At 34.0% G+C, this 26741-nt stretch overlaps 1 protein-coding gene across 4 annotated transcripts in view; it reads right to left on the bottom strand.

Moving 5' to 3' along the window:
* The window catches only part of Txndc16 (thioredoxin domain containing 16), a 95286-nt gene that overhangs the window by 25511 nt on the left and 43034 nt on the right, over positions 1–26741 (bottom strand). For all 4 annotated transcript variants that reach the window (XR_013090761.2, XM_077109155.1, XM_076850494.2 and 1 more), the window contains exons 8-15: positions 21288–21378; positions 17152–17302; positions 9991–10157; positions 9575–9635; positions 6968–7091; positions 5352–5495; positions 4752–4811; positions 459–627 (exon numbers count right to left, since the gene is read on the bottom strand). Coding sequence is in view for 3 of the 4 variants with exons in the window: in XM_077109155.1 (XP_076965270.1) it covers positions 459–627; positions 4752–4811; positions 5352–5495; positions 6968–7091; positions 9575–9635; positions 9991–10157; positions 17152–17302; positions 21288–21378 (967 nt within the window). In the remaining variant the exon portion in view is untranslated. The remainder of the gene's footprint in view (positions 1–458; positions 628–4751; positions 4812–5351; positions 5496–6967; positions 7092–9574; positions 9636–9990; positions 10158–17151; positions 17303–21287; positions 21379–26741) is intronic.

The raw sequence follows: 26741 nt of genomic DNA, 5'->3' as shown, positions 1-26741 counted from the left end.
ATATTACACATGATAAACTTGACAAAAAAAAAAAGACAACTAAATACTATTTATTTATTTTATGGGACTGGCGTACCAACCCCAGGATCCTGCACGTATGAAGCAAGTGTTCTACCAATGAGTTACACCCCCAGAGCTCTTCTTTCAAATTTTTGAAACAAAAGTCTTACTAAATTTTCCAGGTTGACCTCAAACTTGCAATCCTCTGCCTCAGCCCTCCATGCCTCACAAATATTATTCTTTTAAAAAAGTCAGTTTCAATAAACAAAATAACCATCTCCCCCAAAATAATGGAATGTGCAATGACAGTCCTTATCAATATTTACTCTGTGATCTGTCAAGGAATGCATCCTTAATAAAGGATGTCATCCTTAACAAAGGATGTCAACAAACTATGAGAATTAGAATTTCTACAGATCCCCAGAATTAAAAATCTTATAGTGAAGCTGAATACTTACAGTTGTATAAACTTCAGGAGACCTTCAGTTCCTAGCATACCAACATATGATACTGGGTTCTCGCCTTTCTTGTACATCTTTACAATGGGAAATTCAGTGACATTTTGCTTAGTACATACATCAGACCAATCTGCACAGTTTATTCTAGTAAGAAGCATAGTGGATGTGTCTAAATTAAAGGAAAATGCACATTTTGTAGATATTAATGCAGAATATCATCTGCTAGAATCTTCATTCTCTTCCTAGCCCAACAATTTTAACCTCTCAGTATGGAACACTTCTGCTGAAACACTCTTCCTTTGATTTTTGTGACAATTCCCCTATCAGCTTCTTTCCTACCTCTCTTGCTTTTCCTTTTTGGTACTCTTTGAAGGCTCTTCTGCTAGTGGAATTGGGAGTTCCTCAAGGCTCCGTTTAAACTGCTTTCTCTTCTTGTTCTACACTCTGTTCCTAGACAATCTCAATAACCATCAATAATCTAATGAATCCAAAATGTGTATCCTTGGCCCAGATTCCAGGACCATGAAACCTTACTGCCTTCTTCCCTGAGAATGAAAACATCTTCAAACTCTACATATCTATATCTAAAACCAAATATAGTTTTCCTTCCCGTGTTACTTGGTGAAAATTGTGCAACTCACAGAACAAAGCCATCATCCTACATGCCTCCCCATTCCCAAGCCCCTCCATGTCTCATCAATCAGTACACATTTTCAATTTTACCACTTTAAGTTTAAATATTTCTAATTGTTGTCCATTTCTCTTTACTGTCAATACTCTAATCATCATTTCTCCTAGATAACTACAATAGGCTTCTAACTCACTTCCCTGGATTCAATGGCTCTACAATAATCGTAGATATTATCTTTTTAAAACTCAAGTCTATTCTGGTGCTAGCCTGCTCCCTACCAACCCTGTTTTGGTAGCAAATCCCCTCCTTGCCCCCACCACCAACCTTTGCAGACTTAGGTCTTTTTCATTATTTGTGATTACTTGTGGAACATCCTGATTTATATCAGGTTCCTCTGATATATGCTCCCTTATCTCCTTATGAATTAGGTATTCCTTTGTTTAGTTATTTGATTAATGTCTGCCCCTACAAAGAGAGCTGCTTGATAGTAGTGACCATTGACTTCCAGTATCTACAGCAGTCCTTGTACATGAATCACCTTTAATAAATACGTGAGTAAATGACACATGCGAAACTTATCTAGGGTTGCAGGCATGCCCATCTAAATATTATAATTTCAGCTTAAAATCACATATTGTAATCCAAAGCAGAAATTCCTATTTGTTCTATTATACAACATGTAAAGTTCTTTGAAATACATAAATTGCTGGGTGAAAAGAGATCAAAAATCAAAACAAGCACCACACAATTCAGATTTTGAAAGAAAAAAATTCTAATAAAAATAAACTTTAATATCATATGAAATAAGAAGTCTCTGTATATTAATTTAGGATACAGCCTAACCAAATGATTCAATTTGTGAGATGCAATATTTTAAAAAATATTTTATCATCCTAAATTTTTAATAATGAAAATTCATCTTTATATTTTCAGAGATTTTTATTATAGTTCATAAAGGCAATGACTTATCTATCACTTAGAATTCAGTATTAAAATTCTGATAAAACAAGCAGTGTCTAATTCACCATTACATTTCCAGTGTTTATCACAAGGTTTTGTTATACAATAGGTACTCAATCTACAAAAATGTATGGATGGGGCTGGGGATGTGGTTCAAGCAGTAGCACGCTTGCCTGGCATGCGTGCGGCCCAGGTTCGATCCTCAGCACCACATACAAACAAAGATGTTGTGTCCGCCAAAAACTAAAAAATAAATATTAAAATTCTCTCTCTCTCTCAAAAAAAAATGGATGGATGGTCACTGATATTCCTTCAAGAACAAATTTTAAACTTTTGAAAATATATTAATACCTAAAGAACATATGATCATATAAACAAAAATAAGTTTTTGTCCCTTCCAAAACCAAACCTGCTAAATCTTCTACAAAGTTCTCCTATTCTTTAATCATGTCCTCAACAAGTATCAAGTGATGCTTGTTCACATAGAGCACCATCTTATATTGCCACCCAAGTACACAATATAGATGTTCTTTCCATTCAGTAAGCATCCTCAACACATCTACTTCTGCTAAACATATTACTTTGTCCCTACAAAGTTGAAACTTTAATATTATCTTTAAAACTGGAAAAAGAGCACTGATACATGTTATTAAAAGTTATAAGCCTGCTTATGCTTGAAGTTATTATAGAATTTTTATTTTCTATAAAATGGTTCAGTGTTTACTCATATTTCAATCTGAATAATGTAATATTCTGAGATAGCTACAGTATTGTATTCCTCTTTATCAATGCTTTAATTTCAAATAGAACTCCTACTTTGAAGCAGAAAAAAAAATAGATTCTCTTTGATACAGATACTATGTCAAGCATCAAAATTTGACATTTGCTGCCACCTTGTGACTGAGTAAAAAATATTCTTAGACTGAAATGAAAAATGACATTTTTCCCAGGAAGTCAACCTAAAAGACAAATAAATAGGACTAATGTCAAAGTACTACTATTATCCTAATTTGCAGTTATAAAACAGGATGAACATCTTTAATCTAAATGTCTGAAATACAAAATGCTCCAAAATCTGAATATTTCTGAGTGCCAACATAAACTCCAAAAGTAAAAAATTCCACATATAACCTCACGTAACAGAAATCAGTCAAAACTTAAGTGCATTAAAAATACTATATAAAATTTCTTTCAGCCTGTATGTGTAGAATGCACATGAAACAAACGAATTTCATGTTTAGACTTGGGTCCTATCCCCAATGTAACTCATTATACGCAAATATTCCAAATTCTAAAAAAGTCCAAAATACAACACACAATAGTTACCAATACTATGCATTTCTACAATAAGCCCTAGAACTTCCAAAATAGTCCGTTTATGTGACATCTAATTATTAATAGGATTGTTATTCATAAAGAACATACTGAATGAAAAAGAAAGCAAGTCTTGGATTGGCTATCTACCTTTTTATTCTGTCAACACATACAAGTCAAAAACTAAATGGTAGCCAGGTGTGGTGGCACATGCCTGTAATCCCAGCAGCTAGGGAGGCTGAAGCAAATAGATTGCAAATTCAAAGCCAGCCTCAGCAATAGTGAGGCACCAAGCAACTTGGAAGACCTTGTCTCAAAATAAAGTACAAAAAAGGGCTGGGGATGTCATTAAGTGGTTGAGAGCCCTTGAGTTCAATCCCTGGTACCCGCCCCCCACCCCCCTCCAAAAAAAGATAAATGGTAAATAACATTCTCAGAGAAGCCGAGAATAAGCCTATTTAACTATGATAGCTTCTATTTACAAGGTAAACAGTAGGAAGCAACCTACCACAGACACAAAATATGTTACCATCTGTCATATTCAAATGATTACAAAATATTATACACATCTTATCCATTGCCACCCCTTTACTAAAAGGTCTCACCACTTCTCCCCATGTCTTTGATGTAATGATGGCCTAGATATTTTGAGTTAAAGTCCAATCTTTATTCTCTTATTTAACTACCACTGGATTAGGTTTAATAGAATAGTTAAGACAAAAAGATTCTAACTATTAAAAAATATCCTAGTCCAAGAGGAGCTAATTATATAGCTTCAAGAACACAGGGATCTTGGATCTTTCATAGACTGTGAGACTGGGTCTTACCTTTCAAATTTTTATCTTCAGTATTTAATAATAATTAGCACTCAATAAATGTTTGCTGAATGAATTTAGCCAAAAAGGTCACTGGTACACTGTGTAGCCATAAGTACTTAATACACGAACTCTCTTTGTTTCTACTAGAAGTCCCATGAAATAATCAAAGTGAAGTCTTCTCAGCACTATTTTTTTTTTTTTTTTTTTTTTGGTACGTGGGATTGAACTCAGAGGCACTCAACCACTAAGCCACATCCCCAGCTCTTTTTCATATTTTATTTCGAGACAGGATCTCACTGAGTTGTTTAGTACCTCAATAAATTGCTAAGTCTGGCTTTGAACTCTCCATCCTCCTGCCTCAGCCTCCTGAGCTGCTGGGATTATAGCAGTGCATCACCATGTCCAGTTTCTAAGCATTTTTGATACTCTTAATTTAATTTAACCTTGGATACATAAACATAACAACCTGAAATTTTATGTGGTTTTCTATATCTTTAGGATGACACCATTTTATAAAAAGATTACAGCTCAGAAATCAGGAAAATAAGCATGCATATCACAATATAATACCTTTTAATTTAATTGCCACATCAATATAGGACTGTAGAAATGCCATGGATACTGCATGCCCTAGATTAAAATAAAAAAATTCAATAGATATTACAAGATGTTTATCTCCAAAGCACCCATACTTATATATAACAAACAAATAGGTTTACCCAAAGTTATTATTTCCAAATAAGAAATATAGTAGAGAGTACATAATATTGTCCAACTACTTAAAAGGACTCCAAATACAACTCTCTACATTCATACTGCAAGTAATATAGTTGAACGACTATTATTTGAAGATAAAAGTATATATTTCCTATAAATCTATAAGAACTGTTAATATATTAAAATCATTGGCATGAATTAATAGTCTTCAAATTAATTAGCTAAAGACCTAGTTTAATGATTAACCTTCAATTCCTAAATCACATTCATAGAGATATATAAAATCAGTTTTATTCCTTAGAATAGTTAGAAGTAAATGTTTCAATATGTGCAGTCTATTTGGGACATAGGAAAGCTGTCATTTTTACAATGTGAAATTATAGAATTCAAAAATAAATTCTACTTTAAATGTCCTAATATGTATTGCAGTCTCCTCTACAGGCTCATACTTACAACCAGCATAGAAGAGCACTATGCTGTCAGAAGCCATTACTGTTGCATTAAATGTCTCTTCTGTGAGTTCCACTGTCAGTTCCAAAGGTAACTGTCTCTTCCTATCTCTGTATACAGTTTCTGCAACTTCATCATCTTGAATATCTAAAATGTTTTAAAAAGGAACTAATTTTGGTTGTATAATTAAAATATTTAAATTTATAAGCAAGCAAATGAAAATTTGGTACTTTGTTATAAAAAAACTTTTAAATACATACTAAGTAGTTAAAATGTATATTTAGAAGACTTTCCAGTTGTCTGGCTTCCTATCTGAAATAACACTGAGATGCTTTTTGATCTAGAAGTTACAAAGTTCAGACTAGTTACAAAGTTTAGTTTAGAAATAATTATTTATTTTTGTTCTACAAATAATATAAGCATTGCTATTTTCTTTCCAATCATTGTATTAATTTACAACTCTAAAAGACTCTACCATACATATTTGACAGTGCTTATTCAGCTTCTACTCTATCCCAAACACTGTTATAAATACTAGGGCAAGTGTCAAAAATAACAGACACAATCCCTGACCACATGGTGCTTCTATCTATAGAAAAGCCAGATAATAAACTTGATAAATGAATAAATATGTAATGATAAATTACCAGTTTATGAAGAAAAGTAAGATATAGAGAGTTTGTAACAGGAAAATTTAGATTAGGAGATCCAAATTCTCCCAGTTAGAGAACCAAGAAAAGAATGTTCCAGATGCTGATATAAGGAGGCTGATTCATAGTGGGGTAGGGAGGAGAGCATGGGAGGAGTAGATGAATTCTAGATAGGGAAGAGGGGTGGGAGGGAATGGGAGGGAGCAGGATATTAGCAAGGATGGTGGAATGTGATGGACATCATTATCTAAAGTACATGTATGAAGACACAAATTGATGTCAACATACTTTATATACAATCAGAGATATGAAAAATTGTGCTGTATATACGTAATAAGAATTGTAATGCATTCTGTTATCATTTTTTAAAATCAATTAAAAAATAATTAATAAAATGTTATTGAAATTTACTCTCTATTCTGTTAATAATCAGACTAATTTATAACTACAAACACTACAAAATTTCATTTCCTACCAAAAATAATAAAAATGAAATATGTTGTTATGGGAGAGGGGAAGGTGCACGGGAGGGAAACAGGTGGGGAAAGAGATCATGAACTGAAATTTAATTCCATGCAGTATGGGTTTGTCAGGATGAATCCAGATTCTATGCATAACTATAAAGCTATACTTTTAAAAAATGAAATATATTGTGGTTTCTGGATGGACTTTTAAACATGAAGCAGGCCAAAAGGACTGAGAGAGCTGATTAGGAGAATAAAAAGCACAGCTGTGGAAAGTTAAAGACTGATGTATACCAAGAAAGGTATGCACTAAACAAAACACAGCATTCTTACATCTTTTTACCTAATCAACTTGATAAAATGGTGATTCAAAATCAATTTCTCCAGGCTGCTTCACAGAGTTTTGAATGTGATACTTTCTATGAGAAAGTTAACCCACTATAAACTTCACCAAATGTATAGGTGTGGGGACAGTAAAGGAGGTGGCAAGCATTACAACTATTACCCATGTCTGGATCTTCCATGTTATCGTCTTCATCTTCTTGTGTTTCCTCAATGTGATTATTATTTTCCACATGGGAAATTATTAAGTCAACATCATGTAACTCCAAAAATTCCACTGGTACTTCCTAGAAATATGTTATTTTTTAAAAAATCACTAAAATATAGCATAGCATGTTAACCTAAAAACGTTCTACTTGTTTGACACTAAAATCAAACTAAACTTTGATTTTTTTCTCAAGGAAAAAAAGGAAACACACAATTACTATGACAAGGAAAGCATCCAAAGCATCCCCCAAGACAGTGCACACTACTGAAAAAGAGGATCTGACAGTCTCTCTTGCTTCTTGTCACAACTGCCTTAGACTGAAGTCTGTAAAATATCTGAATATAATAAATAGAACCCCCTACCTCAACATACAATGAAAATATATATGATTTTAATGCAAATGGAACCAATAAAAATCAGTTATTTTTATATTCTACAGATAATGTTAAAAATAATACTTTATTTAAAATAATTCCACAAAGAAGTCCAATTTCCTGTTTAATTATAAACATAAAATGACTCTCTGTTCTCAGGCATTTTAAGCATATCAAATTCTATTCTGTTGAGATCAATATTATTCCTTCAATAGTTTTTCACTAATATCCAACTATTACATTTTTTAAAAATATTTTTTAGTTGTAGTTAGACACAATATCTTTATTTTATTTATTTATCTTTATGTGGTGCTGAGGATTAAACCCAGGGCCTTGCACATGTTAGGCAAGCACTCTACCACTGAGCCACAACCCTAGCCCCAACTATTACATTTTTAAAACATGAAAATTTTAAGTCATTAGGTTATTTCAGCAAATCATCCCTGACTATAACTATACAATGCAATAAGGCTATGAAAGAACTCCAAATATGTTTATTCTTTCATATAACATATTTCATCTTTTTAATATTATACTCAAAACAATTTTTTACTCCTGCAAAAATATAATGGAGTTAAAAGGTAGAAGAATCAAAATAAATCAAATTTATTTGTTCCAAATATAATATAGAAATTTTGCATGTAAACTTGTTCACTGAATTATAACACTCACATAGAAAAGAACACAGATTTTGACAGTAGAGACTGATGAAATTTTATAAAGAGGTCACACCTGTATAACCACTGCATTGATTAAGATATAAGACATTACTAGCTCCCTGGAAGCCATCATCTATGCCCTTCTGTCATTCCCCCTCTCGCCAAGGTAGTCAGTCACTGTTTAGACCTTTATTACAACTCTGTTTGAATGTTTGTGTCCCCTCAACATTCATTTGTGTAATCTTAATCACCAATGTGATAACATTAGGAGATAGGCTCTTTGAAAAGTGCTTTGGTCATAAAGGCAGAGTTCTCATTAATAGGATTAGTGTCTTTATAAAAGAGACCCCAGAGAATTAGATCTCTTCCACCATGTGAGAACACAAAGAAAAGGCACTATCTATGGGCTCTCACCAAATTTTCCAGCACCTTATTTTGTGCTTCCCATCCTCTAGAACCATGAGAAATAAATTGTTGTTGTTTATAAGCCACCTTATTAGTGGTATTTTGTTACAGCAGCCCAGCCAAATTAAGATACTCACCATCTATACATTTTGCTGATTTCTGAATTTATAAAACAAAACCATACAATTTATACTCTTTTTTGAGATTACTTTTGCTCAACATTGTGAGGTTCATCCAGGTTTATAACATAAAAACAGCTTTTTCAGTATTTTTAAATATTTCTTAAATATATTCCAATTTATTTATTTATCCATTCTATTGATCATGTGTTGTTTCCAGTTTGAGACTATCAAAAATAATATAACTATGAATATAATATAATAATGTTGTCTTTTGGTGTACATGCATGTGAATTTCTGTTGGTTACATACCCAGGAATATATTTGCTGGTTCATATGATATATGCAGCTTCAACTTTAATAACACTGCCTAGTGTTTTTCTATTTTCATTTACCACTTTTTACTCCTGCTAGTGGTATATTATAATTCTTGTTTCTCCATATCTCTGTCAAGGTATTATTGTTTAAATAATCTTTAGGCATTCCAGAAGGTAAATATTGGTGTCTCTTGTGATATTATTTGCATTTCTACCTTCGGTTTATTTGCTAAGTGGAAAAGAGAAAATGTATCTTATAATGGGCAAAATTAGCTTTCCTCGCCTTAACTCAGGGATTGAACTATGGAATCACTGAGAAAAATAAACATCAAATACTTTTGGGTAGGATGGAATATAATGAAGTCAGCACTATGAAATATTTTTACCCAAAATGTTTAATGAAGCTAATCAACCTTAAAAATAATTTATAGAAAATAGAAAGGAACACAGTAAAAATGCAGACAAAAGCAAAAAGAAACACACAAATCCAGAATATGGAAAACTACCTATTTACCCAAAAAGTCATTGTCCTAGGGGAAAATGGGAGAGGAAATGTACCATATTAAGAGATTTAATTGTAAGTGACAATTTACAATTTTTTCCCATAATAAACATGTTACTTTAGGATCACATGTACTAACTTTCTTTACATAAACTGATATGATAGGTAGAACATAAAATGACTAACCTGTTCTGCTCTTTTGAAGATCACATTGGTGTGCTGTGGAATGTTCACTTTCAAAGAGTCCCTTTTTCAAAATGGAAACAAATGTTTTATGTTGCTAATTTGAAAAATAATAGTCATCCAGAAAGTCAATCTAAAATAGAACTAAAAGTTCTCATGCTACAAAATGTTTAGGAATAAAGATTACAATTTAGTGGGTCTGATAAATTTCACATATAAATGAATACAAAATGAATTTCCTAGTCTCCATCTTAATTTTAGTCAAGCTTACAATTAATGTATAGCCTTCAGCTCAGTAGTAAGTTCTAACTATGTTGGGATCTCTTAGAGATTTTAGTTCATTTATATGACTAAGTTGCCATATTAAAAATGAGAACAATATTAGTATTTGCTAAGTAGAGTGAATGTGGTTAAGATACCTTAACAAGAGCAGAACTCCTGCTTTTCCCAGTAGACGCCATGCAACCCATTCTGCAGTTCTTCTATCAGCTTCATACGTGGCTTGTTGGCTAACAATAAAAACCAGTGGTAATCCTAGTTGGAGATGAATAGTTGAAACTTGTTGAGGATCTTCAGCAACTTCAGTCTTCATTTACAACAAAACAAACAAACAAAAAAAAACAGAACAAAATGTCTTCATTGTATGATAATGTTTCAACATTTGTATTTAAAAACCTCCTACTAGCTTTTGTTAATAAAGTCACAATTGAAAAACAAGTCTGTGAAATAAATACATTAATAAAATAATCTCATGAATTCCTAAGTTTAATGCTTCAAATGTACCTATTAGTTTAAATATTATATACAACTAAGGAGTTAAATATAATATACAACCATTAAAAAATAAGAATATTGTAAAGAAACAAATACAAATAAAAGAGCATGGTGCTCGGGACTAGGGCTGTAGCTTGGTGGTAGAGTGCTTGCCCCTCACATGTGAGGCACTGGATTCGACGCTCAGCATCACATAAAAATACATAAGTAAAGATATTGTGTTCATCTACAACTAAAAAATAATATTTAAAAAAAGAGCATGGTATTTATAGATATATTTTAAAGAAAACAGAACAGAGAACTAAATTTTTTCATATGTAGTACATAATTAGGATATAATAAATGATACATTACAAAACATGTGAGTTAAAATAGCAGACTGAATATGCACATATAATTTTATTCCTTCCAGAAATCCCAGGAAAACTACACAGAAGTGTGTGTGTATTATTTGGTAGTACTAAGGATTGAGCCCAGGGTCTCACATACACTATCGCCACTGAGCTACATCCCCACCTCAAGTGGAATTTTTTTTTTTAAGTGATACCACACTTATGTGAACAACAGAAAAGAAAAAAGGCAGCAATATTTTCAAAGCTAGAGGACAGAATAGTAAATGATGGAGAAGATTCTAAAATGCAAAACCTTCAGTCATAACAAGGAAAGCTAAGAAACAGCTCAGTTTTAACTGCATAATCCTAAAATTGCTCAGGAACCATCAGGGTCTGGTATATAGGGAACTGGAAGAGACATATTGAAAGCAAAATAACACAAAGGCTCTAAAATGAAAAGGAACAGATCAAAGCTTTTGAGAAGTAGTTAGATCTCTAGATTCCCCTCCATGAATCCATGAGTGTAGGCAACTGTCTATGTCAGTAGGAATCTGGGGCATTTCAGGAACAGCTGAGAGTGTGGACATCATGCCAATATCAGGGGAGATTAAATTACAAAATTGTGCCCCAAGACCCCTTTCCGCTCAGCTGTCAGAATGCTGGTAGTCAGACCTCTGTCCCTGAGCAGAAGATTGGAAGATGCTTTTCTAGGAACCTTGAATAATCTCCAAAAGTCTAAAGATACTGACAATAGGGTCTGCCAAAAAGCAGCCCAGGCCCAATCACCCTATAGAGCTGAGTCAACAAGTCTCATCAACATTCTCAAAACTTCCAATCAACTTTTTAGTTTAGAATTCTAAATCATAAATAGTTATCCAAGGATTAACAAACATCAGAGGAAAACTGAAAGACAGACACCAGAACAGTCCAGGAAAAAAAAAAAAAACAGACAAAATGCAGACTATATGCAGGAAGAAAAAGGTTCAGAAACCACCCTGACAATCTGGAGATGAAAAGACACTACATCCACAAAGAATTAAAAAATAAAGTTGAATAAATCTCCCAGGCAGCAGAATGAAGATAGACAGAAGAGAAGGTAGGAGAGAAGAGGTAATAAAATTGAAGGACTGACTCAAGAAGCCAAACATCAAAAAAAATAGAAGTCACAGAAAGAGGCAAGGAAGAAAACAGAAAGGAAGAAATAATCAATGAAATAAACACAGAACTTTCCACAACTGAAGGACATGAGTTGCCAAATTGAAAGAGGATACCAACCAGTTAACATTGGGGGTAAATGCAGACGCACAGGAAAACACAAAGTTTTTGCAAACTTTCCAATTATTGAAGATTTTATTTTAAAGTTTTCAGACAGAATTCTACACTGACATATGATAGGCAGAAATCTAAGATTACACAAGTTTGTGTAATTCCCTCCCCTTGAGTGTAGGTGGGACTTGTGGAATAACCCTTCCCTTGGTTAAGTTACATCATTTAAGAGTCTGTTGTAGCACACTGAAACAAGACTGCCCCACTTTGGAAGAGTAAGCTGCAATGTCCTAAGAGAGCCATACAGCCAAGAAACCTGGGAGCAACTGCTAGGAACTGACAGCCTCTGGTGAACAGCCAGCAAGAAAACAGGAATCTGAGTCCACAGCATAGGTTTTTAAATTCTGCCAAAAACCTAGATGAGTGCAACAGTCAGAGAGAGTGGAAAACCTAGTTTCTTCTTTGTGGATTTGGAGAATTATTAATCACTAATTACTAGTAGTAGTAATTTGGTAGTAAAAAGAGGAACAAGCATTAAGGCTAGATGTCTGGTAATGATTCAGATCCTTAAAAAATCATATATATTCTGTTAAGAAAATAGGGCTTTGTTGTGTAAAGTGAAACCATTATGAATTGTATGAATTATTATAACATGGTTATAAATATGTTCAAAAGAATCTCAATCAGCAACGGGGAATGTGAATTAAAGGGAGTGAAATAGAGGAATACAGACAAGATCAGCTACTATTACTAAAATAGTACATGAAGAGATGTGAGGACTTGAGTTAAAGCAAAAAAAAAAAATCTATCAAAGAAAGAAAGAAACCAACAAAGAAAAAAAAACAAGTATTGGTAGGATGTGAGAAAGGGAGCCCTGGTACACTACTGGTGAGACTGTAAATTAGTGCAGCTGCTATGGAAAATGACATGGAGAGTTTTGAAAATTTAAAAAGGAAACTACCATACAATCCAGCAATTCCACCTCTGGGTATGTATACAAAAGAACCGAAAACAAGATCTCGGAGAACACTCATGCTCACTGCATCATTATTCACAAGAATGAAGACATGGAAGCAACCTGAATGTCCACCACTAAATGAATGAATAAATGTGTTTTGTGTATGTTTATACACAATAAAATATTATTCGGTCTTTAAAAAAGAAAAAAATTCTGACATGCTACAACATGGGTAAACCTTAAGGACATTATGCTAAGTAAAATAAGCAATTACAAACAAAATAACCCAAATAATGCACATTTTCAATACATGAGGTATCTAAAGTAATCAAACTCGTAGAACCTGTTGTATAATAATGTGCAAATTGTTAATACTGTATTATACACATTAATACTGTTATGAGGGGAAATGAACATATTTTATGATGAACAAGGCTCTAAGACAATGTTAGAAATCAATATTTTGTTGTATAAAACTGTACACTGCTATATTAGTTCTTAAAAAACAGAAGCTAGATGAATAAACCATTACAGGATCCTTCTAGTTTCCTACATAAATAAATAGGTTTAATTTAATTCAAATGTCTTAGATATACATGAAACAGATAGCTATCTCAATACACAAACAAAAAATAAAGTAAAATTTTCATAAAAACCATTATATAAGTATGCTTACTGCACCATTAGTACACGTGTGTGTGTGTGTGTGTATGTATAATTTATTTATTTATTTATTTATTTATAAAAACTTAGCTTTTTTTTTGGTACCAAGGATTGAACTCAGGGGCACTGGACTGAGCTACATCCCCAGCTCAATTTTGTATTTTATTTAGAGACAGGGTCTCATTGAGTTGTTTAGCATACCACTTTTGCTGAGTCTGGCTCTGAAATCTCAATCATCCTGCCTCAGCCTCCTGAGCCACTGGGATTACAAGTGTGTGCCAACTGCACCCAGCAAACTTAGTTATATTTAACAGTGTCCAGAAATGCATACTTGAAGATTCTCCTTGGGATTCAGATAACAGTCATCCTTTATCTACCAACTACAAAATGAGTTCCCCATAAAGAAAGCCATTAGCATTCCAAAATATTCTTAGTTTTAACCACATGAACAATAATCGAACAATTTTCCCATGTCTATCCATTGTTGGGAACCTTAAGAATACGTTTAGAGTAATTTCATGTATGGCAGAATCTTAATTTATTTGAAATTGAAACCCACATAAAAATTCTATACTCAAGATTTATTTTCAGTTTAACAGCATTAAAATAACATGAAAATAAAACAGTTGTGTTAGATCTAAAATAATTGTTTAAGTACTCTATCATAAAAAAGATGGACACATATACAAAAAAAACTGTACCAATTTTCCTATGCTCAGAAGTGAAATATGAATCTCTTTTATTGCAATGATTATACATTAAACACATAAAACAGTTTACAAAAAGTCCGAATCATACTTTATATTCTCATTGGTTTATAAACAAGCTTAATGTAAACATACCAAATTCTTTCAGTCCTTAATCTATAAGCCCAGGTTAGTTTGTAAAGCCTCTCACTAAGTAAAAAAACTAACCATAACTGAACCTTGAAGACTTGCATATGGATTGATGTGGAAGATAATGGAGGAGGGATGGTTAAGAATGATATGAGTGGAGAATGAGCATCAGCGCAAACAGTGGCTGGAGCAGAGTCACCTACATTACACAATTCCAGGAAGTACCATTCACACTGTGTTTTATAAAATGCATAGTTCAAGAGCTATCATTCACAAGAGCATAATAAATAAGGACCTTAAAATTTTTGCTATGCCATACTTTCAAATACAGCCATGCTTAATTGAATTGGAAGTCATTATGAAATCTCCAGAGTTTTAGCTTTTTAAGTGCAAAACTCAAATTATATAATTCCTGGTAAGTATTATAGAGTGAAATGAAATAAAAGGATCTCATTCTTCAGAATCTACCTACAACAAAAAACAAATAGTTTTAAAGCACAGCAAAAGAAAAATTCATAAGCAACAACTTAAGGAAAGGGGCACAACTTCAAGCCAGAATGTTGTAGCAAACAAAAACAAACCAGAAGAGTTTTAGGAAGCTTGATACAACTCAAAATCCTGCCTGTTATTGGTATATAGACAAAATTCTGAGAGTACTTAATAATACCTATTTGAAGAGAAGAAAATGAGGCTGGAAAAAATTAGTAAATAACTGTACAGTGAACTATCCCCTCCTTCAAAAGAGACAGCAAAACAAATTTAGAAGATGTTCTTCTCATGGAAAGATACATGTCCCCTCCCTTACGAAAGGAAATGGAAAAGATTGATAAACTACATTTTTTTTTTTTTGTACTGGGTATTTAACCCAGGGTACTTAACCACTGAGCCACATCCCTTTTTTTCATTTTATTAGAGATACAGTCTCACTGAGTTGGGCCTCACTTTAGTCCCTTTTTTCATTTTCTTAGAGATACAGTTTCACTGAGTTGGGCCTCACTAAGTTGCTGAGGCTGGCTTTGAACTTCCAATCCTCCTGCTTCAGCCTCCTAAGCCACAGGAGGCTGTGCCACCAAACCAGGTGATAAACTATATTCTTAAAAAGAAAAAAAAATTCCTTGTAACCAAACTCCAACCAAATAAAAAGTTACTTAAAATTAAAAAACTAAGGAATCAAGCCAATAAAATTGTGCCTGGCAAGCTCTGAATCTACTTAAATCCAGAAGCAAGGCTTTTTAAAAAGTGGGAATTGTGGTTATAAAACAGTAAAAATATTATGGACCTTAATAGTGTAAAAATAATACCAGGAAAAAAATCAGAGAGATAGGAGGAACAGATGAAAATAAGCATATGAAGATAATTTTCTCATCTTTCAAAGCTAAGTCAATTCTACGTAAAATGGAAACTAAGTTTTTTAAAATATTTTTAGTTGTAGATGAAGACAATACCTTTATTTTATTTATTTATTTTTATGTTGTGCTAAGGATCAAACACAGTGCCCCAAACATGCTAGGCAAGTGCTCTACCCCTGAGCTACAACCCCAGCCCCCTAAATTTTTTTTAAATGATTGATAATTTCTTACTGTTTTCCATAACCATTTTCAATACCTCAGACAATACTTTCTAAAGAACAACAAACATTTTTCAAAAGTTCCGAAATCACTCTTGTTTCACAACACTTTTTTTTCTTCAATTAAACTCAAGTAAGATTAACTATAATTCTTCTTACTATTGGTGTTATGGTTTAGATCTGAGGTATCTCACAAAAGATCATGTGTGAGATAATGCAAGAAAGTTTAAAAGTAAAATGATTGGGATATGACAGCCTTCACCCAAAGAGTGAATTAACCTTCTGATCGGGATTAACTGAGTGGTAAATGAAAGCAGGTAGGGTATGGGTGGAGTAGGTGGGTTACTGGGGACGTGCCTTTGGGATTTATATTTTGTCATGGTGAGGGAAGAGTGCTCTCAGCAGCAAAAAAGCTGACTAAAACAATAGGGTGGTACTCAATATGATATATCCATTAATCCACTCAATCTTCTATCTGTACGTATGGGTGCAGAGATAACTAGTGTGATGGCCATCTAACAATTACTGAGTGATGCGATTGGGTAACTTCTTATGAATTTTTCTTTATACTTTCCAGTGTTGTTTGGATTATTTATAATACACATGCACATTCTATTTTTCTAAAAAAAAATGTTCTGAGTAAGTTCTACTGAAGGTTTTTCATGCACTCAGGAAAACACTTTACATTTCAGAGAGAAAAATTTTTTTTGCTTGCCATCGCCTAGTGAATCTGTATATAACATTAATTGAGAAATGTTATGCTAAGGAAAGTGGGGCACCAGAAATCCTATGGTTCCAATATCTACCAACTTTTTAAGTAACGATCAAAGGATTCTCAAAAAATGTATTTTCTTAAAAGAATGTGGTCTTTGTGATCTGTGAGCAGCCACCAAGTCCCAGATCCATAATTACTACTATAGAATATTTTCACTTATCCAATGTTGTATTTGGGTTTCAATGAAATAGAAAATCATAACATCAAAACATTGCTTTAATAATAGTCTATTTTCTATTCTAACTTTAATAAGGAACTACTCACAAATCCCATGAAATGAAAGGAATATGCCCAAAGAAAAGTAAAAAAAAATAAAATAAAGTTCATCTAAGTAAAACACATAGCTGTGAACCAAAATTAAACAAATTTTGAGTACAAATTATCTACTATATTAAAGTAAAACACATACCAACAGGGGTGCTTTCATTGTCTTAACAAACAGGTGAATGTTCAGTGTCGTCAATGACTGTTCCATTCGTGTTCTTCTACATTGCTGGGTCAAGTCTGAGACGAGATTACAATGAAAAAAGTAGAGATGTGCAAGTTCTATATTCTCAGAGCTGCAAATTAAAAATTAGGAACATTCACTTAATGAAGTTCAATGTCTGATCCTATCAACAAAAAAGATATAACAACAAATTTCTTCAAGTCTCATACTTTTGAGTTACTGACTCAGTAAAAGCCTAAATGAATATAACATTAAAATAAAATGAACTTGGTCAAAAAAAAGAGGAAAAGTATATTAAATAAATTAATCTTAATGTCTGAATGAACCACATGAGTTGTATAGGCAATTTTCTCCCTGAGTTCTTTCACAAGGTGGCTCTACTTTATAGACAGGCCTATATAATTTTGTTTCAATAAAAGGCTGGCCCCTTGTGGACAATGAGATTATTTTCAAATATTGATACTTTGCTAGAACTATACTAAATGAAGCTTTTTAACACAAATTTTCTAGGTATAATATAAATCCAAACTGTTTTGAATAAACTTCAGTCAAAACATGCCTTTAGATAGAAACCACATGATAGTTGGTAGGCTTTTGTGAGTTTACACCTGATATATTATAAAACTTGGCAAATATGGCTTATAATTTGAATTTTGGCATTCCTTTCAGTATGAGAATTTAAAAAGATACTGATAGTGATGATAAGGCCTGCCAAAATTAAAATAGCATTTTAAAAATCTCCATATGGCATTAGTAGGGTTTGGCAAAATACTACAAAATCTTATTTTTAAAATGTTATTTTAATTCTTGAGACATGCTTAAACTGAGTGTTCAAGGTTCACTAATTTCAAATTTAGTTACTAAGTAATTTATAATAGAATCAATGATTAGAGAAGCAACACTAAAGACTTACTTAATGCCTACTATGTGTAGGGCCTATGCTAAACACTAGAGTTAAAGATTAATAAGATAATTAATTATTAATTTGAATTAATAAGATAATTCAAATCCTCAAAATGATTAAACCAAAGGAAATATATTAAGTAAAATAATTAAAACGTACTTTATAAGTGTTATAATATACAAAATGGAGTGCAGAACAAAGAAATATTTCATTCTGCCTCAAGTTGGGAAGAAGAAGAAAGGAAGATCATAGCACTTAGAAAGGGAGAGAATGGCCTCTTCAAGAAAACAGATCATCTGGACATTTCCATTTCAAATACAAGGAAACATATAGGTAAAGCTCAATAACCTTTTGAATAGTCACATAATGGGGAAAGGTGAGTGTTAAATACAGAAGTTAAGGTTGGGTTCATATCTTAACCTCTGAAACAACAAAATCTTGGAAAGTTATTTAATCAGGGATCATTTGATTTCAGATAACAGAAACCAAAAAGGAGAGAACTTTTTGGAAGTTTAAAGGGGTATTCCACAAAATACAAAAAAAAAAAAAAAAATACTTAAAAAATACTTAAAACCAGCATGCTACAATGATGCAGCCACATCAATGTTTATAGTAGCACAATTCAAAAATAGGTAAGCTATGGAGCCAACCTGGTACCCTTCAACAAATGAATGGATAAAGAAATTATGATATATATACACAATGGAATATTACTCAGCCATAAAGAAGAGTGACTTTATGACATTTACTAGTAAATGGGTGTATCTGGAGACTATCAAACTAAGAGAAATAAGCCAATCCTCAAAAAATCAAAGGTCAAGTGTTTTCAATGATATATGGAAGCTAAACCACAATAAAGGAGAGGAGGGGAAGTAAAGAAATAGATTAGACAAAGGGGAATAAAGGGAAGGGAGTGGGGACAGGAATAGGAAAAACAGTGGAATGAATATGACATAATTTTCCTATATACATATATGAATACACCAAAGTGAATCCCACCATCATGTATATCCATAAGAATGAGGTCCTAATTAGAATTAGATATAAACTATGCATGTATAACCTTATCAAAATGGATTATGCTGTCGTGTATAACTAAAAATAATCAATTGAAATTTTAAAATTAAAATGAGTGGATCTAAAAATGGTAGAGAAAAATATAAAACCCAAATACTAAGAGTTCAGGGACCTTCATTTTGCCAATGACACTTCAGCTCCCAATTCACTTTGTGAAGACACCCCTCAGTTTTCCTATAATTGAGCAAAATATTCCTGTGTAGGACTGTTACCATGTGCACTTCCAAGTTCCTGAGAGAGGGGATCTCATTTGCTCAGGCAAGCCAGTGGACTAGATGCTGCTAGATCAGCCCTCCCGCCACCTTGTTTAGGTGACTGTGATGTATATAGATGGGGTAGCGGCAATATCCTTTTTGGCCTATACTTGAGGAAGCAACATGGCAAGGTAGCAGAAAGTACTGGTGGCTCTGTGGCATGCTATCTTTTTACTTCCCATCATATATACCTTTAACTTGTCTTTTAAACACATTCAGGTCCAACATGATACAGCAATGTACCAGTCTTAAGCACTTTTTTAGCCCAGAAACTGGAAAAATGACTGCCTAGCACAAAGAAGGCATTCAATAAATATTTTTTGAATAAGAGAAAAAACAAATGTAAAAAAGAATGCATCCACTGCACCCTCATTCGGAGAAAACTCAGTCATAGCCAACTACTTCATCCAGAAATGATGTCACAGGTTCACTCTACTTAGAATTCACAGTCCTTCCCTGCCACATCACCTTCAGGTATGATACCTCACCATCTTGTTATTCATGAAGAAAAAATAATTCAAACATCCCCAATAGAGCCTATACCCAAAAGTAAATGAAAACAGGATGATGGTATTTCCAATTTTAAAAATGGGGAAAATCAAAATACCTTCTACAAGGAAGGGAAAGAATACGAATCTCGCTGAACAAGATGTGTAAGGTAAATAACAGAACCTGTACCTTGCCAATGAATAACCACCATGTTACTGTTTTTATAATTATACATTTCCTGAAAAATTAGAAGCTGGTAACACAAACTAACCCTCAGAGAAACTGTGGGGCTAGAATGAATCACCATAGGAATCGGAATATCAAGCCTTCCCCCATTCCAGGATGGGAAAACTGGCAGTCTACACTGGTTGTAACAAAGTGGCTGGCAGAACTACTGTGTTATCTTGCTCTTCAGTGACTACTTATAGTGTGGCCTTATGTCCGTATAATTAACAAGGTGTTAGAAAAGTAATTCTTATACAAACAAAGTATGCATCAGTTTTAAGTCATTAAAACAGGAAACAGAATCACAGTTCAGTAAGGAGAGACTAATGAAAAGAGGAATACAGGTTTATGTAATAACAGAGCAATAAAAGCACAATTTCTTTGTAGGAACTTTCTTTTTCACCAACTTTCTTTCCTCCCTTCCCCCACCAATCATTTTACTCTATCAGTTTTCTATACACTAACTGCTAAATTTACAGTTATAAAATGGGCTTTATCAAACAGCTACAATTGTCTGAGAGGTCAGCAAAGGGGCTCATTAAAACTCACATGGCATTAAAAGGTCCCTCACCATTTTGCCTTACTTTAGATTAATTTTCCTGAAGAGCATTTTAAAGCCAACTTAGCCTTTAAAATGCCCTGGTTATTACTTCTGTTCTCAAGTAATAAAGGAAAGAAAAACTTTAACCCTAGGTTGCCCCACCAAAAATACTGAAAAGTAGGCTTTCTATCTAGAATTGTAAGCTAGAAAGTAGACGAAGATAAAAATTCAAACATCTGTTGAAAATCTGTACTTAAATACATTTAGGATTGTCACAACAAAGTAAGCTGCTATTTTGCCCCCCATCTGATCACTAGGGGAGATCTGTTCCTAAAGTACTCTACTTGGCCATGGATCCTACAAGATGCCATCTAGTGCCTTATCCATACTGTTCTTGATCACCTTAGTCTAACATTACTTCTGTATAATTTCACACTGTGGTACAGCAAATGAAACTAATGAAGGGTGTTTCAAGTTTCACTTATCTATTCACGTATTCCTTGAGATAAACCCATGCTATGAGCACATGATGGAAATGCTGACTAAGTAATGTGAAGTAAATGAACAACAAATAACAAAATTGTTGAAATATACCTCTTATACATACCCAATACTTTCCAAAAGGGCCATTTCTGTAGTTAAGACAAATTGATATGTGGTCCCATACACAAAGGCAGCTTCCATGACAGCTCTGTGCTCTGAAAAGGAGGAAGAGAGTTGGGAGGGAGAAGGAGTTAATGTGACTCTGTAAACCTCTGTTCTGAACATTACCCCATACTCTTCTATTTCCTATTATATTTAAAGAAAGGTCTTTGCAGGATTCCAGTTAGGAAAATGTAAGCAGTCAAAGAAGTTATAAAAAGTCTATGCTATGATTAACAAAATCATGTTATGTTATAACATAACACACACACACACACACACACACACACACACACACACATATATATATATATATATATATAAATGCACCAAAGGGAATTTCACCTTTATGTATATGTAGAAATTACCCATAAAAAATAAATAAAGGCATGAAAAGAAGATCAGTAGAGTAGAGGAGGGAGAATAGGGGAACAGGAAATGAAATAAAATTCCTTACATATATGATTTTATCAAAATGAACCTAAATACTATGTATAATTACAATTATCTAATGAAAGCATATTCTATTCACGGTAAAAGAAGAATTAAGAGGAAGTGGAAAATGAGTTATACTTCAGAGTGTAACAAATTTGTCATATTTCTCCCTAATAGGAAGACAACAGGAATCCACAATTTTCATGTTATATTTTATATATGTATTTGTCTACTATTTTTTTGGTCAAACACACTATTGAAGAGACAACTTTATGAAGCATATTAAGAAGAACAACCATTCCCCAAACCTGTATTCCATTTCTACTCCCCAAGAGACATCCATTTTCAATTCTTTCACTATTTTTTTTTTGTTATTTATCTTCAAGTCTCTAAATGCATTCTACACTCTTATTTTCTGATACATATACATCCACACATATAATATACACAAATAGGTAGACAGACATCAAACTTTACTATTACTTATTAACTTCCCACTACAGAAGATAATAAATTAGATCTCTTTTCTGAAACCCAGCTCCAGAAGTGTACATACTTCCCATCCCCTCAACCCTTCTAATATAGTTCTAATTTTTATGAGATCAATATTCAGACTTGTGTTGTTATGACTAAGTATTATTTACAGATGAATCACACAGGAACAGAATGACCATCTTTTTCCTTTTTGAACAACTTTAACTATCTTTATAAAATTTCTTATTTAAATTTCTTCCTAAACTCTTCCATAATTATCTATCCTTCTCAAGTCTTCAAATGTGTCAGGCATACTATCAACTCCATTATCTTAAAGACATTTCTGAAGAGCCTTCTGATTTGCTCCACTATGGAGTATTGTTACTTGGCCTGCTAGACGACTGTCTTTCTGGGAATTCATTCTTTCAATTCTTCCCTCTCCTCCCCTCCCCTCCTACCCACCCTTCCCTACCTTGTGTTGGGTCCTTTGCTCTGCTATTCATAACTTTTTTATTATTATACCTTATTCCAATTCTCTAGCACCTTCCTGTGAGAGGATATATAAAATACACATTTTTGTCAACCTGCATTTCTGAAAGCATCTTGATTGCACTTTCACAACTAACTACAGTTGGCTAGATGTAGAACTCTAGGGTTATTTCTCCTGAGAATCTTAAAAATGTTGTTCCATTTTCTTCCATTTCCAACACTACAAACAAGAGTTTCTATGCCATTTCAATTCTGGATCCTTTAATTGCAAACTTGGTTTCTTTTTTTCCCCTCTGGAAGACTTTGGAATAGTTCCCCACTACTCTTAATTTCTATAATTTCAAAATGAGATACCTTGGAGTGTCTCTGTTGTCATCCCTTGTGCTGAGACTTGAAAGCCCTTCCAATTTAAAAACTCAAACAATTCAGTTCTGGGAAATTTTCTTGAAGCATTTCCTTGATGATTCCCCCCTTTTCATATATTGTTTTCCCTTTTCTCCTCATTATCACTTCCAAGCAGTTATATTCTCCTTTCACACTTAATCTCCTAGTACTTGCATCAGATTATTCCACTGACCTCACCCACTACCTTGTAAGCATCATCTACCACCCAGCCAGGATCACTCCCCCTCATTCATGAGAAATTGAGCTTCTGTCATACTGTCATGCTCTCCAGTACTACTACTATTTTAATCCTTGGTGCAAATCACATAGATGATCTTTCCAAAATCCAAGCCTCTCAGTTCTTGACCTTCTAAAAAAATTTTTTTTAAATACATGACAGTAGAACACAGTTTGACATATCATACATACATAGAGTATAACTTCCCATTCTTATGCTTATATATAACGTGGAGTTACACTGGCTGTGTATTCATATAAAAACCCAGGAAAATTATGTCTGATTCATCCTACTGTCTTTCCCTTTCCCAGCCTCCCTCCCTTCCCTCAATTCTCCCTGACCAATCTGATGAACCTCCACTCCTCCTACCCCCGACCTATTGTGAGTCAACATCCTCCTATCAGAAAGAACATTCAGACTTTGGTTTTGTGGGATTGGCTTATTTCACTTAGCATGATATTCTTCATTTCCATCCATCTACCTGCAAGTGCCATTAACTTCACTCTTCTTCAAGACTGAGTAATACTCCATTGTATATATGTACCACATTTTCTTTATCCACTCATATGTTGAAGGGCACCTAGGTTGGTTCCATAGCTTAGCTATTGTGAATTCAGCCGCTATGAACATGGATGTGGCCATGTCACTAAAGTATGCTGATTTTAAGTCTTTTCAGTACATACTGAGGAGTGGGATAACTGCATCATATTGTGGTTCCATTTCGAGTTTTCTAAGAAATCTCCATACTGCTTTCCAAAGTGGTTGCACCAATTTGCAGTCCCACCAGCAATGTATAAGTGTGCCTTTTCCCCTACATCTTCACCAACATTTATTTTTACTTTTATTCTTGATAATTGCCATTCTGACTTCAGTGATATGAAATCTCATTGTAGTTTTAATTTGTATTTCTCTATTTGCTAGTGATGTTCAACACTTTTTCATATTTTGTTGACTGATTTTATTTCTTCTTCTGTGAAGTGTCTGTTCAGGTCCTTTGCCCAGTTATTGATTGGACTATTTGGATTTTTGTTGTTGTTGTTAAGTTTTTTGAGTTCTTTATATATCCTAGAGATTAATGCTCTATCTGAGGTGCAAGTGGCAAAGATTTTCACCCATTCTGTAGGCTCTCTTTTCACATTCTTGATGGTTTCCTTTGCTGTAAAGAAACTCTTTAGTTTGATACAATCCCACTTATTGATTCTTGATTTTACTTCTTGCACTTTAGTAGTCTTGTTGAGGAATTTGGTTTCTATGCTGACATGATAAAGATTTGGGCCCACTTTTTCAGTAGTCTTGTTGAGGAATTTGGTTTCTATGCTGACATGATAAAGATTTGGGCCCACTTTTTCTTCTCGTAGATGCAGGGTCTCTGGTCTAATACTGAGGTCCTTGATCCACATTGAGTTTTGTGCAAGGTGAGAGAGAGGTGTCTAATTTCATTTTATTTCTATGAATTTCCAGTTTACCCAGCACCATTTGTTGAAGAGGCTATCTTTTCTCCAATGTATGTTTATGGCACCATTGTATATGAGATATCAGTTCTTGACCTTCTCTATTCTAGCAATCTCTTTTCACCTCTACCTTAACCAGTCACTGCTATGGTTTCACTCCAAAGCCTTGTGATTACCCAATGCTGCAACTTCCCCCCATAATCTCAGTGTCTAACACCCACACAATCACACACTTCCAGGTCACTCTGTCAGGCACACAATTCTAACTACCAGGACATTCAGAGATCCTATCACGTTTCTCTTCCACTCTGCTCTTTTCCCCTAATCAAGCTTAAATTTCATGGTCAATTTTTTAATTCCCCTGCTAATTAGGCTAAAACATAATACAGGTTAATCCTAGTACTCTGTATATTCTGCCCCTACATCCATGAAAGTAAAGTTGGCTTGAAGGAAAACAAAAGAAAAGCAAAATCTACTAGGTAATGGTCTCACTTTAAATTACTGATAGTAACCACTACTGCTACCTAGAAACCATTCTTTATTTCCAGGTCTCCTAAATGTCATGTCTTCTTTCCCAAACTGAGATTTTATTTCTATTACAATATGTGGTTTAATACCCATTTCACTGAGAAAAGAGAACCAATTAAAAAAAATAAGCTCCCAAAACCATATTTATTAACCTGAATTGATGCCCACATTCTGTCTTATCCCTATTACCATGAGTGAACCTTTTGTGCTCCCACCAAAGACCCTGTCTCTCCTCAGTCACCTGACTCCATCCCTTTTTGCCTACTCAAAGATCCTATCCAGCAATTCTCTCCTCTTTTCCTGCATGATATATTTCCCTCCTTCTACTGAATCTTTCTTGTCAACATAAAGCTTCTTAAAAAATTCTCTTAGGGTTGGGGTTGTGGCTCAGCAGTAGAGCGCTCGCCTTGCACGTGCGAGACACTGGGTTCGATCCTCAGCACCACATAAGGATAAATAAGTGAAATAAAGATATTGTGTCCAACTACAACTAAAAAATAAATATTTTTTAAAAAATTCTCTTGACCCCACATACTCTCCCAGCCTGATTCATGTTTTTACAGTACCCCTTACTGATTCCTTCTCACCTCTTCACTGTGTAAACGGTGAAGTGACTCAGGGGTTTGGTTGCGGTCTTACTCTCATCTAGCCTCACTCATTTGGTGACCTCTTCTGATCTCACAGCTTTATTTCTCAAATTTATACCCCTAGTCTGTATCCCCAGTTTGTTAACCTAAGGTAAGAATTGCAGTCCAGTAATATCCAACTGCCCCAGTGCTCTCTACTTGCATGGGTATTTCACAAGTCTGATGTCAAAGTGAACTTCAGAACTTCCTCTCCAAACTTTCTAGGCTAGTCTATTCCCATTTTCCCCATCTCAGTTATCAGCATTTCACTTTTTGAGTACTTCAGGTCAAAACCTACAGCCACCCTTGCCTCTGCTATTTCTCACTCCACTCCAATAGGACAACAAATTCAGTTATTTCTACCTCCAAAATATTGCTACAATTCATATTTATTGCCATCTCATTGCTAACAGCCTAGTCCAAGCCCCCCACCATCATCTCTTCTCTGCATTATTCCAATAACTTCCTAATTTTCCCTCTTATTCTACTCTTGCTCCTTCCAATCTATTCCAAATATAGCAGTTATATTGATGCTATTAAAAAAACCAGGGAAGTTTTGCTACATCAGTGCAAGTTCCCTATAGCTCAACACTTTCACTGTTTACAACTAGAAACTCTGGAGAAGACAGAAGATTGTAAAATATTATTTTACACATATTTTACATTCAGTGACATGCTATGTAGCCAGTAGGCTTTATGTTTATAAAGACTGAGACTTCAGGGGCTGGGGTTGTGGCTCAGCAGTAGAGCGCTTGCCTAGCACGTACAAGGCCCTGGGTTTGATCCTCAGCACC

This window comes from Callospermophilus lateralis, chromosome 3 (assembly GCF_048772815.1).
Source record: "Callospermophilus lateralis isolate mCalLat2 chromosome 3, mCalLat2.hap1, whole genome shotgun sequence".
Lineage (NCBI taxonomy): Eukaryota > Metazoa > Chordata > Mammalia > Rodentia > Sciuridae > Callospermophilus > Callospermophilus lateralis.
The sequence above is the reverse complement of the archived record's forward strand: the minus strand, read 5'-3'. Positions and strand labels throughout refer to the sequence as shown.